Below are 12,688 nucleotides of genomic sequence, written 5' to 3' on the forward strand. Positions count from 1 at the left end.
GAAAAGCAGGCAAGCCCTAAATGGCTACACATATGCTTACCTGAGCTATATTTAAAGCAATTGCATGTGTAACAAATTGGGTTTGGCGCTGGCAGCCTTTGAGCCCACTGTGAGGACATATAATGGCAACACAGAGGTCAATATATGGAGGCCATCTCTAACCCACTGATATAGCAATATGCCACTTCCTCAGCCACTCTGATTAATCTGTCTGGCGTGGTCTGAGATCAGATCCACTCAATCTGTACTATCAACAGGACTCTAAGCAGCAAGGTGAGATTAATCTGCAGCATTATGAACCCGAAGTTAAAATGTTAAGAGCACAGGTACAATACTGTTATTGAGTTTCTCTCTAAGAGAAATGAAAGCATAGGTCCACGTAAAGACTGGCAGGTGAATGTTTATAGCAACTTGATTTGTACTAGTGAAAAACTGGAAACAACCCAAATAATCGTATAGTGACATACTACACCATGACAAACAGTAATAAACCATTGATAGAATTAACAGCATGGGTGAATCTGAAAATAACTATGCTGATTTTAAGCAGACAAAAAAGAGTATATAGTATATAATTCTCTTTATATAAAATTCTATAAAGCACAAACTAAAGTGAGAGAAAGCAGGTCAGTAGTTGCCTAGGGTCAGGGATGGGCATGGGTAGGGAGGGAAGCAACATGAAGGGACATGAGAAAAGCTTTGGAGGTGATAGAAATGATCGTCTTTTTGACTGTGGTAAGGGCTTATGCTTATAAAACTATAACTTATATGTTATAAATTATATAAATTACATATAATTTCATTTAGTTTTAAATTTAAGGAGCGGCACCATGTCTTGCATCAAAGAACCCTCAAAACAACACCTTAACATGATTTATTCACCAGTTAACTTTTCTTTAAACATCAATAATAAATAAAAGTTGTGAACACCTGTTTGTTTCTATTTGTTTATTTTAGTGTGCTACTGCTTTTTCACATTCCGGGTCATATTTTCAAAGTATTGTTTCCCATTCCATGCATGTATGAGATTTTTTTTTCACTATTAGTAAAGAGCATCTCAAGCAAGGTCCTGCTTTCTATTTTAATGGTATAGAAGCATATTTGACTCACACATGAACCACTCGTGGGCAGAGTTATGGGTGGGAAGTCTGATATATAAGGGACACTGTGGATTAGTTTTCCACTGGTGAGAAAAAGTGATGAGCGCTTTATCTAAATACCACGTGATGAGTCAAGTACTCAGACATACTAACTGGGTTCAGACTGTTCTATTATCAAAATATTCCAATCAATTCCTGTGGGCAGTTTGTACACTCTCATTCCTAATGCCTCCTCATCCTACAAGGTCCCACTCAAAAGTCTGATAGCTTGTCAGACCTTTGGGGAAGTGCTTTTTTTTAATTATTATTTTTAATTGAAAGGTAAGTCATGTGCAGAGCAGAGTGAGGCAAAATGCAGCCAGCAGTCAGGACTTAAAGACCTCTCCTCCTCCTGGGCCTTGAGAGTTTGGGAGAAGCTCAGGAAGAAAAGCCAACCTTCTGAGTCCACTGGGCTTTGAAGCAGGGGTCTTGCATCTGTACATGTGGGATAAATGATGTGAAAACCACTAACTCTGCTGCTGAACCAGCAGCAGGGAAAGGCTTTTCTTCTGATCAAGGCGACCATCTGGCTCTTGAACTTCATTTTACACCAGGCCCTGATCCCTGAGCTGAGCCTGAGTCCACGGATCACCTGATGGAGAAGCCAGAGTCAAAGCCCAGGCCCAAGTAAGGCTGTCTGATTGCTGTTTGAGGTCCCAGGGACCACACTCCTGGAATCAGGAGGGCAGAGGTGAGGATGACAGTGAAATGACCAGAAGGTAAAGATACATGTGGATATTCTATCTTCACTAGGTCACATGGATGAAAGACAACAGAAGCTGAGAGTCAGGACACAAAGATGGCTGATTGTTCCACAGACATGGAAGGCAAGGGGTCAGGTCTTGTAAAGTCCCCCACTGTGCAAATAACGGAGACAGTTCTTACCAGTGATGTGCTCTACTGGCAGACAGTGTGGAATTTTCCTGGAGAAGGCTCAGACCATCAGTCCTTGGTCCATCTTCTGGCCCCACAAAGAGGCTGATCAGAACATCCTCCATAGCGAGAGCATTGCACACATGATTCCCTTTTTAGAAATTCTTCTAAGCCAGTCAGAAGACGACAAGTTTGCAGATGAAAGGGAATCAGAACCTGGGCAAAGTCTTGGAGTGGCCGAATGATCCCTGAACCTGGTTCGGAGTGTTTTCACTAAGATGAAACAGAGGGAGAAAGAAAAACTCTGCACCCATACAAACTTCGAGGGAAAACTGGAGCTTAATGTAACGGAGACCAGTCATGCTAGGAAATTTTATTACATTCTCAGAAGGGGGCACAGGGTTCTGCGTTTGGGCTGGTTTCCGTGTTGCAGTAATTGTCAAGCTCCCAAAATTCCGACAGAATCGCTGAATTACCCTTGGCAGAAACACGGAATTACCCCTAACCCCTACCCTCATCCTCCGCCTGGACAAGAGAGAAAAACAACTACTGAAATTTTCAGAAATTACCAAACCTTCGCCCTAGCTCCGCATCCTCGGCCACAGAAAGGAAAGTTGGAGGGAGGAACAGGGTGAACAAGAACTGCATCCTCGCACTGCTAGCACTTCCTCTTTCCCCCTTTTGCTCTTGTGTGTGGGGTCAGAGGTTACTAGGCAGGGGTCACTAAGATTGTCAGTGGGAGGATGCGACCCCTGGCTGGTCCTCCCAGCCAGTTCAACAAGGGAGGCTCCTAATTCGCCTTCCCCGTTTCCTGCAAGGAAAGACACCACAGCTGTGCATCCCTCCTTTAGAAACTGCAGATTGGAGGTCTGTTTTTCCACAGAGCCTAATTCTGAGCCATTTCTAGCAAGTGAGAGTGACTGATTGGAAGCCTAATGGTGACAGGTACCCAGGTGTCAGGCTTAAGTAGTGGATTCTCCTGGTAGTGAACGAATTTCAGATTTTACATTTGCATCGCAGCATTGCCAGAGTAACAGTTAAGAGAGTTGGACCTGGCAGCAGGCAGGACCAGCACTTAAAATATAAACTCCCAGTTCATATACACGTCTTTGTGTTCAAGGTCGTGCAGCAATATGCGGGAAGCCAGCACAGTCCTGCATGTGAGCAGAAGGCTGTGGGTTAATTTGTCATCTGTGCCTTCTGAACACAAGAGGTGAATATGCTCTGTACAGCCCCAGGAAGAGAGTATTCAAGGGTGAGTACTGTTTTAGTATTTTTTTTCTCATGATTTAGTGGTATCTCATTATATCTCTTGATTATAGACACACCAAAAGAAAAGGGAATTTTTGTTTGTTTTCTTTCTGTTGTTCTTATTTTGGTTTGTTGATTTCTTCTTCTTCCTCTTTTTTTTTTTTTTTTTTTGGTTACTAAAATGTCTCTCTTTCTCAATACAGTTGCCAATTCAATCACTAAATAATGGATTATTTGCCACATAAGAAGGGCAAAACATGGGCTATTTTCTCCCATGAATTTTTGCCTATTTGAGACCCTAAACCAAATTGAGAAAAGCATGATTAAAACACTCAAAATGCCAATATAGTAAGATGTATACACTTTGTGAGACTAACTCGAGAATCTACTGCCCTGCTTCTCCATGGATAGGGCTCTGTAAGGCAGGACTTTAAATGAAGTCCAAGCACCTTTTCTCTATCTGTTTAGCTCCAGTGCAGGAGAACAGATCAGCATTTAAGGTATAAATGAAATCATTCTATTCCTGAAGAGAACATTTGCTAGTCACATTTATGGTGGAAGAAGCAATCTCACAACACAATACAGCTCTCCTTGTGAGTGGAGCAGGCAAGTCCTGGGTAGGGCTAGACTACAGGGCTCACAGGCTCTATGCCCTAAGCCAGTGATGCTCCTTTGTGCCAGAGGCTGGGTTTTGTAGCAAACTCAGTCCAGGCCAGGGTGCACTGGGCCTACCAAGAAACCTAAATAGTCAACTAACCCCCCTGAAATAGACAGACCTATTTCTTTAATCATTAGTATTATCTGTATACCTTTAGGGGGTACAAGTGCAGTTTTGTTACATGGATATATTACCCAGTGGTGAAGTCTAGGCTTACCAGAGCAACAACAGGGTGGTAGATGATCTCCCTTGTGCAGCCAACAGCTGTAACCCTGGCAGGTAGGGTGCCTACTGTTCATACTGACTACAGAGAGCGGGTACGTCTCTAGCCTGATAAAAGATATGAAGCTGGTTATCAATTTGTTGCCTCTCACCTTCAAATTCACCCTTCAATATATATTCTCTGATAATAGAGAGATTTTTAAAGTATCTCTCCTTTAAAGTAACAGCAAAGAGCAGGATGTTACACTTACGTAATAGAGGGCTCTGGAGGGACAGACATTGAAAACAGAAGTGGTGCTTCTTTGATTTCTGACTCTCAGAGGTGCAGAGGTGAGGCCACTGAGGATGCTTTGTCCCAGGCCTGGGCCCAGAGCAACTGTCCCTCAGCAAACCTTCAGTCCTGGTGTGGCCTGATGATCAGCTTCCTGTGGCCCTCTTGATAGGGACATCCTGTACTCCAAGTCATTTGTCCACTGCTTCCCTCTGCTCACTTGCTCCATAGCCACACACACACACACACACACACACACACACACACACACGACCACGTTCCTGTAATCCTTTCAATACTGCAACCCTCTCAACACTGAGCCCCCACCCTGATCCTGTGCATGGGTCATTGTTGACTCCAGGCCTCCAACTGAGCCAGGACCCCCAACCCCTACTTCACAGCCATATACTAGACACCAGCTATGACTTGTCCACACTACCGTGCTCCAAAGGGTGCCTTCTTGCTTCCTCTCCGACTGTAGACCAGTTTTGGCTTTGCAGATCAGCTCAGGTACTGGCAGACCAGTGGAACTTCTCTGCCATCCAGCGGGTTCTTCTCCAATGTGATGTAAAATCCAGCCTTTGGGAGAAGTTTTCATTCTAAATTTGTCTTTCCTTGGGTACTCGCCTCCAGCCCCAGAAAACCCCAGACAGAGTTGTCTTGTATCCTATATAAGATCTTTTTTCATAGTTTAATGATTCTTTATATTAAACTTTCCCCTTCTAGGTCACTGTGTGCTTTCTGTCTCCTGACTGGACCCATACTGCTACAGAACGCAAGCATTATTCTTAACAGAGAGTCAGTGAAAGCTTTCTCTTTAAGAGCTGCATCAAGAAAGGATGTCCACTACCGACACTTGTATTCAATAGTATGCTGGGGGTGGGGGTGGGGTTTCAAACAGAGCAGTGGTGCAAGAAAAAGGAATAAGATATTTGGAAAGGAAGAAGAAAGACTGGCGCTATTTGCAGATGATGTGACAGTGTACATAAAATTCTACAGAGTATTAGAGACCAATTATTAGAATCAATAGAAGAGTTTAAACGCTCGTAGGATAAAATGTTAATGAACAAAAACCACTTGCATCCTATTTGCCAGCTACAAATTTAGACAATGAAAATTTCAAACATAGGATTTGCAAACTATGACGTGCCTAGGATAAAAAAAAATTACCTTCTGGGAAAAATATAATATGTCATTTGGGCACATTAAAGGAGATCTTATTAAAAGGAGAGACAGACCATAACCATGAATCAAACATTCAATATTGAGAGGTCAACTCTACAATTTCAGCACAATCTGAATTAGAACTCCAAACTAGCTGTTGGTTGAAGTTTTCATGATGAGTTTATAATTTAAATGGAATTGAAAGGGGCCAAAGTTAGCCAAGACACTTTTGAAGAACAAGGTAGACTTGACTTGCCTTACCCAAATATCAAACTTGACTATCGGTCTTTAGTAATTAAGACAGTGTGGTATTTCGCACAGACAAATGGGGCCGAGCACTTAATAGAGAGCTTAGAAACTGGGCCATCTGTGTGTAGATACTTCATTGATGGCACTGTAAATCACTTGGCAAAAGGCAGACTTTTCAATAAGTGGTTCCTGAGAAAACTGGATATCCACACAAATAAATAAACTCTACTCAACACAATACACAAACAGACATCAACTGTTTTTGGATTAAGACCTGACTGTGAAGGGCAATAGCATACATATTTTAGAAGCAAATATAGAGATTGCATTCACGGCCCAGGGTTTCTTAAAAAAGAAAAGATTTATTAAAACAGATTTCTTAAAAAAGCACTAACCATCAGGAAAAATGATGAATTTGACTATATCATAGTTAAGATCTTCTGCTCACCAAACACAGCCCAATGCAAGGGAAAACACAAACAGAGCCAGGGAACATTTTGGCCACAGGTGTGGACTACTATTTAGAATATTTAACAGGCTCATCAAGTCAGAAAGTACCAGGTGAGAAATAGGATAGAAACATGGGTTAAAAGAGGTAAATGTGAATAGGTCTTCCTCAGAATAGAAACTCCAAAAGGCTCATAAACACGAAAATGTGCTAAAGCTTAATGGTAATTTGGGTATTGCCCACGAGTAGACCGGTAAAATTTAAATTCTGGCAACACTTGGTGTAGGTGAAGATGTGGAGCAGTAGGGACTCTCTGTGCTGCTGGTGGGATTGACAACTGGCCCAACCACTACAGAGAACAATTTGGCATCATCTAGTAACGCAGAGGATATCCGTACCCTATGGCCCTGTGATTCTATTCTTGGCTATAGACCCTAGAGAGATTTTTACACATGTGTCCCATGAGAAATGTGCAAGAATGTTCATGATAATCCTTGAAAATTAGAAGCAATCCTAATGTCCATCCGCTGTAGAATGGAGTGACATAATCATACCACAATCGCTTTGCTATAAGCATATGCTGGAACGACAGTCAACGATGGAGACAAAGGATGTGCTCACTTACAGCTATTATGAACACCATGGACGAGTCTCTCAAGTATAATACAGGGTGAAAGAAGCAAGCTGTAAAAGGAAGCATGCCTTATGATTTCATTTATACAAGTGCATATCAACTCTATTGTTTAGGGATGCGTACAAAAGTGATAAAGCTATAAAGGAAAGCAGTGAAATGATTATTACAAAGTCAGGGCAATGACTATATCCGTATAGGAGAATGTGGGTTGTGATTGGGAGGAGTATGGCGGCTGTATTCTGGAAGGCTGGCAGTGGCCTATTGCTTGACCTTGGTTCTGGTTACATAGGTGTCTACTTTTGTAAAATGATCTAAACCATACAGATACATTTTATGCACTCTTCTATAGCTCAGATTTGACAAACGCTTCCTCCAGGAAAAGTACCAGAAAGAAAAGTATGTGGAGTAGAAATTTTGAAGAGGTTTGAATAGTTATGTTTCAAAACTTGATCTTCCAGTCAAGAGACCAAATGCCCACTGTCATTAAAAGAGGGCAAGAGAGCTGGGAGTAATTAAACCACGGGTTACTCGCCCCCGCCTCGCCCGCCCCCCCCCCCGACCAATCTAGTCATCTCTCTAAGTCTTCTCATCTCAGATATTTCACCCTATATTTGCGTCAATTCCCAACTCATTCCTGACATACAAATTGGAGGAATGTCGTCATCATTAATAAGATCATTAGGCACCACAGGCCCAGCAGGCCTGGGCCTCCACACTTAAATGCGAGCGGGTACAGCAGGGCGATCGGGCATGATCGTCCGTGCCTTTTACTTGGCAGAGTCCATTGCAGTGACTGAGGGTTTAACCTTAACACATGTAACTGGAACTCCTGCCCAGAGGCCTCCACGTGCTGGAGAAGGCAGTCAACTGAGGAATGCCCTCATTGTGCTTTGAGCGTGAACATGAAATTTATCATGGTACAACCGATGGTGGAAGGGCAAAGAGTTGGTTAGGGTTGTGCACTGTATAGGGAGAAGCCTGGAGTGGGTTGGGCTTTTTCCAGATTTCGGTAAAAATTGTTTCATCCTCCAGGCTTTGCATTTCTAGACGGAACAGTGCTAACGTGTTTTGGCCGCATCGCTCACTCATTCTAATCTCTGTATCGGCAAGACAAAAATTGAACTATGTGGCAAATTTTACTGAGGACTTTGCTCAAGACAATCGTGAGTATGGAAGTTGTCCCGCGGGGAGGTGGGAGGGGGAGGGACACTTTCAGCAGAAATGCCAACACTATGGTGGTCTAACGCTGACACAGAGACAGTTTATTCTCTCAGGAACTGTCTTTCATCCATCAATCCAGCCAGCCAGCCAGGCAGGCAGGCAGCCAGTAAACAAATTTTAACACACAAAAAGTACGACGCAACACGTCTAACACTGGGAGGGGCTGGGGTGTGTTTATTTGGGTATATACAATGAGTCACGGATTAAAATTGCTTTTAGCGGATAGCTACTTAGGTGATCCACAGCGTTGATGAACAAGCTGTCGTCATTTCCCCATTACCTCAGAAGACCTCCTTAGTTGCTTACTTATGTTAATGGTAGAACGCAGTTAGGCATAGCAGGCTCTACCTCTGGGCTTTCTATTCTGTTCCAGAGACCCAGTACCAGAATATTTAAATCACCGTGGCGTTAAATACGTTTTAATATCTGATAGGGCCAGTTTCTGCGCATTGCACATTTTTTTTTTTCCCTTTCAGGAACGTGTTCGGGCCCGCGGCAGGGGGCGGGGTCGCGCCTCCGCCGCGGCTCTGGTTCCAGCCGAGCCTCACGGACGCAGAGATGGAAATCCCGAAGCTGCTCCCGGCTCGCGGGACCCTGCAGGGCGGCGGCGGTGGCGGTATCCCCGCGGGCGGCGGCCGGGTCCACCGAGGCCCTGACCCGCTGGCTGGCCAGGTCCCCACGCGCCGCCTCCTGCTGCTCCGGGGCCCCCAAGATGGCGGGCCCGGGCGGCGGCGCGAGCAGGCCCGCACGGCTTCACGGGGCCCTGGCCCGAGCCTGTTGGCGCCGAGGCCCGATCAACCTGGCGGCGGCGGCGGCGGCGGCGGCGGCGTCGGCGTCAGCGGCGGCGGCGGCGACGACTTCTTCCTGGTGCTGCTTGACCCGGTGGGTGGCGACGTGGAGACCGCGGGCTCGGGTCAGGCCGCAGGGCCTGTGTTGAGGGAGGAGGCCGAGGCGGGCCCGGGGCTCCAGGGGGGCGAGAGCGGCGCGAACCCCGCGGGCCGCCCTGCGCTGGGCCCTCGCTGCCTGTCCGCGGTTTCCACTCCGGCCCGGATCTCCGCCCCCGGCCCCGCCGCGGCCTTCGCGGGCACAGTCACTATCCACAACCAGGACCTGCTGTTGCGCTTTGAGAACGGCGTCCTCACCCTGGCCACGCCCCCACCACACGCTTGGGACCCGGGGGCCGCGCCTGCCCAGCAGCCCGGGTGTCTGATCGCCCCGCAAGCCGGGCTCCCGCAGGCCGCGCAGTCGGGTGACTGCCCAGAGCTGCCGCCCGACCTCCTGCTAGCCGAGTCGGCCGAACCCGCGCCTGCTCCGGCGCCCGAGGAGGAGGCGGAGGGCCCGGCCGCCGCCCTGGGGCCCCGCGGACCGCTGGGCTCGGCCCCAGGCGTGGTGCTGTACCTGTGCCCTGAGGCGCAGTGCGGGCAAACCTTCGCCAAGAAGCACCAGCTGAAGGTGCACCTGCTGACGCACAGCAGCAGCCAGGGCCAGAGGCCCTTCAAATGCCCCCTGGGCGGCTGCGGCTGGACCTTCACCACCTCTTACAAGCTCAAGAGGCACCTGCAGTCGCACGACAAACTGCGGCCCTTCGGCTGCCCGGCGGAGGGCTGCGGCAAGAGCTTCACCACCGTGTACAACCTCAAGGCGCACATGAAGGGCCACGAGCAGGAGAACTCGTTCAAATGCGAGGTGTGCGACGAGAGTTTCCCCACGCAGGCCAAACTCAGCGCCCACCAGCGCAGCCACTTCGAGCCCGAGAGGCCTTACCAGTGCGCGTTTTCTGGCTGCAAGAAGACGTTTATCACAGTGAGTGCTCTGTTTTCCCATAACCGCGCCCATTTCAGGGAGCAGGAACTCTTCTCCTGCTCTTTTCCTGGCTGCAGCAAACAGTATGACAAGGCCTGTAGGCTGAAAATTCACCTGCGGAGTCACACCGGCGAGAGACCTTTCCTTTGTGACTTTGATGGCTGTGGCTGGAACTTCACCAGCATGTCCAAACTCTTAAGGCACAAAAGGAAGCACGACGATGACCGGAGGTTCACCTGCCCCGTGGAAGGCTGTGGGAAGTCTTTCACGAGGGCCGAACATCTGAAAGGCCACAGCATAACCCACCTGGGCACGAAGCCTTTCGTGTGCCCTGTGGAAGGCTGCTGTGCCAGGTTCTCCGCTCGCAGTAGCCTCTACATTCACTCCAAGAAACACCTGCAGGATGTGGACACTTGGAAAAGTCGTTGCCCGATCTCCACTTGTAATAAACTCTTCACATCCAAGCACAGCATGAAGACGCACATGGCCAAAAGGCACAAGGTTGGCCAGGATCTCTTAGCTCAGCTAGAAGCAGCAAATTCTCTTACACCCAGCAGTGAACTTACCAGCCAGGGACAGAATGATCTCAGCGATGCAGAGATAGTGTCTCTCTTCTCTGATGTACCTGACGGTACTTCTGCTGCAGTGCTGGACACGGCGTTGGTGAACTCGGGAATCTTGACTATTGACGTGGCTTCCGTGAGCTCGACTCTGGCAGGGAACCTCCCTGCTAATAATAATAATAATTCCGTAGGGCAGGCTGTGGACCCTGCGGCCTTGATGGCCACCAGCGACCCTCCTCAAAGTCTGGATACCTCTCTCTTTTTTGGAACGGCCGCCACTGGTTTTCAGCAGAGCCCCTTAGATATGGATGAGGTCTCAAGTGTAACTGTGGGGCCATTGGGATCTCTGGGCTCTTTGGCCATGAAAAACTCCAGTCCAGAGCCCCAGGCTTTGACGCCCAGCAGTAAGCTAACAGTGGACACAGATGCTCTGACTCCTTCGAGCACCCTTTGTGAAAACAGTGTCTCAGAACTACTGACACCAACCAAAGCGGAGTGGAACGTACATCCTGACTCTGACTTCTTTGGACGGGAGGGAGAGACCCACTTCGGATTCCCCAATGCAGCAGGAAACCATGGTTCTCAGAAAGAAACAGATCTTATCACTGTGACTGGCAGCTGCTCATTTTTGGTATGAACCGACTCTATTCATTCCTCGCCATGTGGCTTACTTTTATTACGGTCCATTTTGAGGATATTCTGGACTAAATGTTTAATTAAGTGCAGTCATTTATTTGTGGCTTGCAAAAAGAGCACAGCCCTGGACTACAAGTTTGGAGATCTAAATTCTGACCTTGAGTCTGGAACTGACAAGTTGTGTGACCCTGAGCAAGTCACTTAACCTATCTGAGCCTTAATTTCCTTATTTATAAATCGAGGTGGTTTGAGTAGATTGCTTGTAAGGTCTTGCTGCTCTGTGATCCCTTGATAATACTTTTCTTTCCTTGAAGAATATGAGAACGCTCTTCAGTGATGTGGCATGTCTTTTTTTTTTAACTGCTCCCCACCCCTGGCATGTTCTTTTATTGGCAAACATGCACAATATTGCATCATATTATGATGAACATCCATGTACTTTTCACCCAACTTCAGCAATTGTGAATCCATGAACAATCTGTTTAACTTAGCCCTACTCAATTTCCCGTTTTAGCATTATTTTGTAACAAATAGAAGATATCTGATCATTTTATCTATAAATATTATATATCTATATAGATATCTATACCGATATCAATATCGATATAGATATCTATATAGATATATATCTGAAAGCTGTCAGCTGATATGGAAAAAAGGATAATTCCATTATCATAAGTGATATTTACAGTAATTCTTTAATATCTGTAAATATCCAGTGAGGGTTGAAACTTCCAGTTGCCTCATAAATGCTATTTATTATTTTTAATTAGTAGCACCTCGTTAATCTCCTAAGTGTCTTTTTAATCCTTATGTTTCCCCTTCATCTTTCTTTTTTTCCTTGCCATTTTGATTATCAAATGAGGTTGTTTCACATGTAGCATTTGCCACAATTTAAGTTTTGCTGATTACATCCCTATGGTAATGTTTGCTGTCCTCTATTCTCTGTTTCTTTAAGTTGCTGGTTATGTCTAGAGACTTGATGAGATTGAAACATGGCTTTTGGCATGAATGTTTCATAGGTTATGTTGTGTTCTTTTATTAGGTGGCGCATAATCTGGTTTTCTCTCTTTGTGGTATTAGCAGCTGCTTCAGATAAATGCATTAATTCATGATGCTTCTGATATGATGAATCATCCTGGTAGAGTTACTAATCATTATGAGAGGTGGAAATGCTATGTAATAGAAATATTATTCAATGCCAAAATATTTTCTTAAATAATCATAGAACTAACAAGAAAAAAATAGATAGCAAAGAATGTGTTGGCTGTTCTCATTGTTTATCTTCTTTACTTCTTTTGATGATGGAAGGCTGTTTTGTGGAAATTACCAGCCAAGACTTTGACATGAAACAGACCTTGGGTTAAATTTTGGCTCTGTGGTGTTGGATAAGTGGCCTTGAATAAATTAGTTACTAAGCCTCAGTTTTCTAGCTTTTAACTGATCATAGCAATGCACACACATACCTGACACACTTAAATTTTCTTATCTTCCTGTTTCTTACGTTAAGGAAAAATACTATATGTTTTGGCATATTTTGGTAAACTTGTACCATT

The 12,688-nt window shown here is 45.8% G+C and overlaps 1 protein-coding gene across 1 annotated transcript; it reads left to right on the forward strand.

The window, feature by feature from the left end:
- The first annotated feature begins 8,257 nt into the window (after positions 1-8,257).
- Positions 8,258-11,726, forward strand: ZXDB (zinc finger X-linked duplicated B). Its single transcript, XM_032266082.1, has one exon. The coding sequence runs from the start codon at positions 8,689-8,691 to the stop codon at positions 11,131-11,133; it is 2,445 nt and encodes an 814-aa protein (XP_032121973.1). The 5' UTR covers positions 8,258-8,688; the 3' UTR covers positions 11,134-11,726.
- The last annotated feature ends 962 nt before the right edge of the window (positions 11,727-12,688 follow it).

This window comes from Sapajus apella, unplaced genomic scaffold, assembly GCF_009761245.1.
Source record: "Sapajus apella isolate SASKATOON/1434 unplaced genomic scaffold, GSC_monkey_1.0 scaffold154, whole genome shotgun sequence".
Lineage (NCBI taxonomy): Eukaryota > Metazoa > Chordata > Mammalia > Primates > Cebidae > Sapajus > Sapajus apella.

Excerpts from the sequence above, each read along its gene's own strand:
- ZXDB (XM_032266082.1), top strand. The coding sequence starts at position 8,689 with ATGGAAATCCCGAAGCTGCTCCCGGCTCGCGGGACCCTGCAGGGCGGC.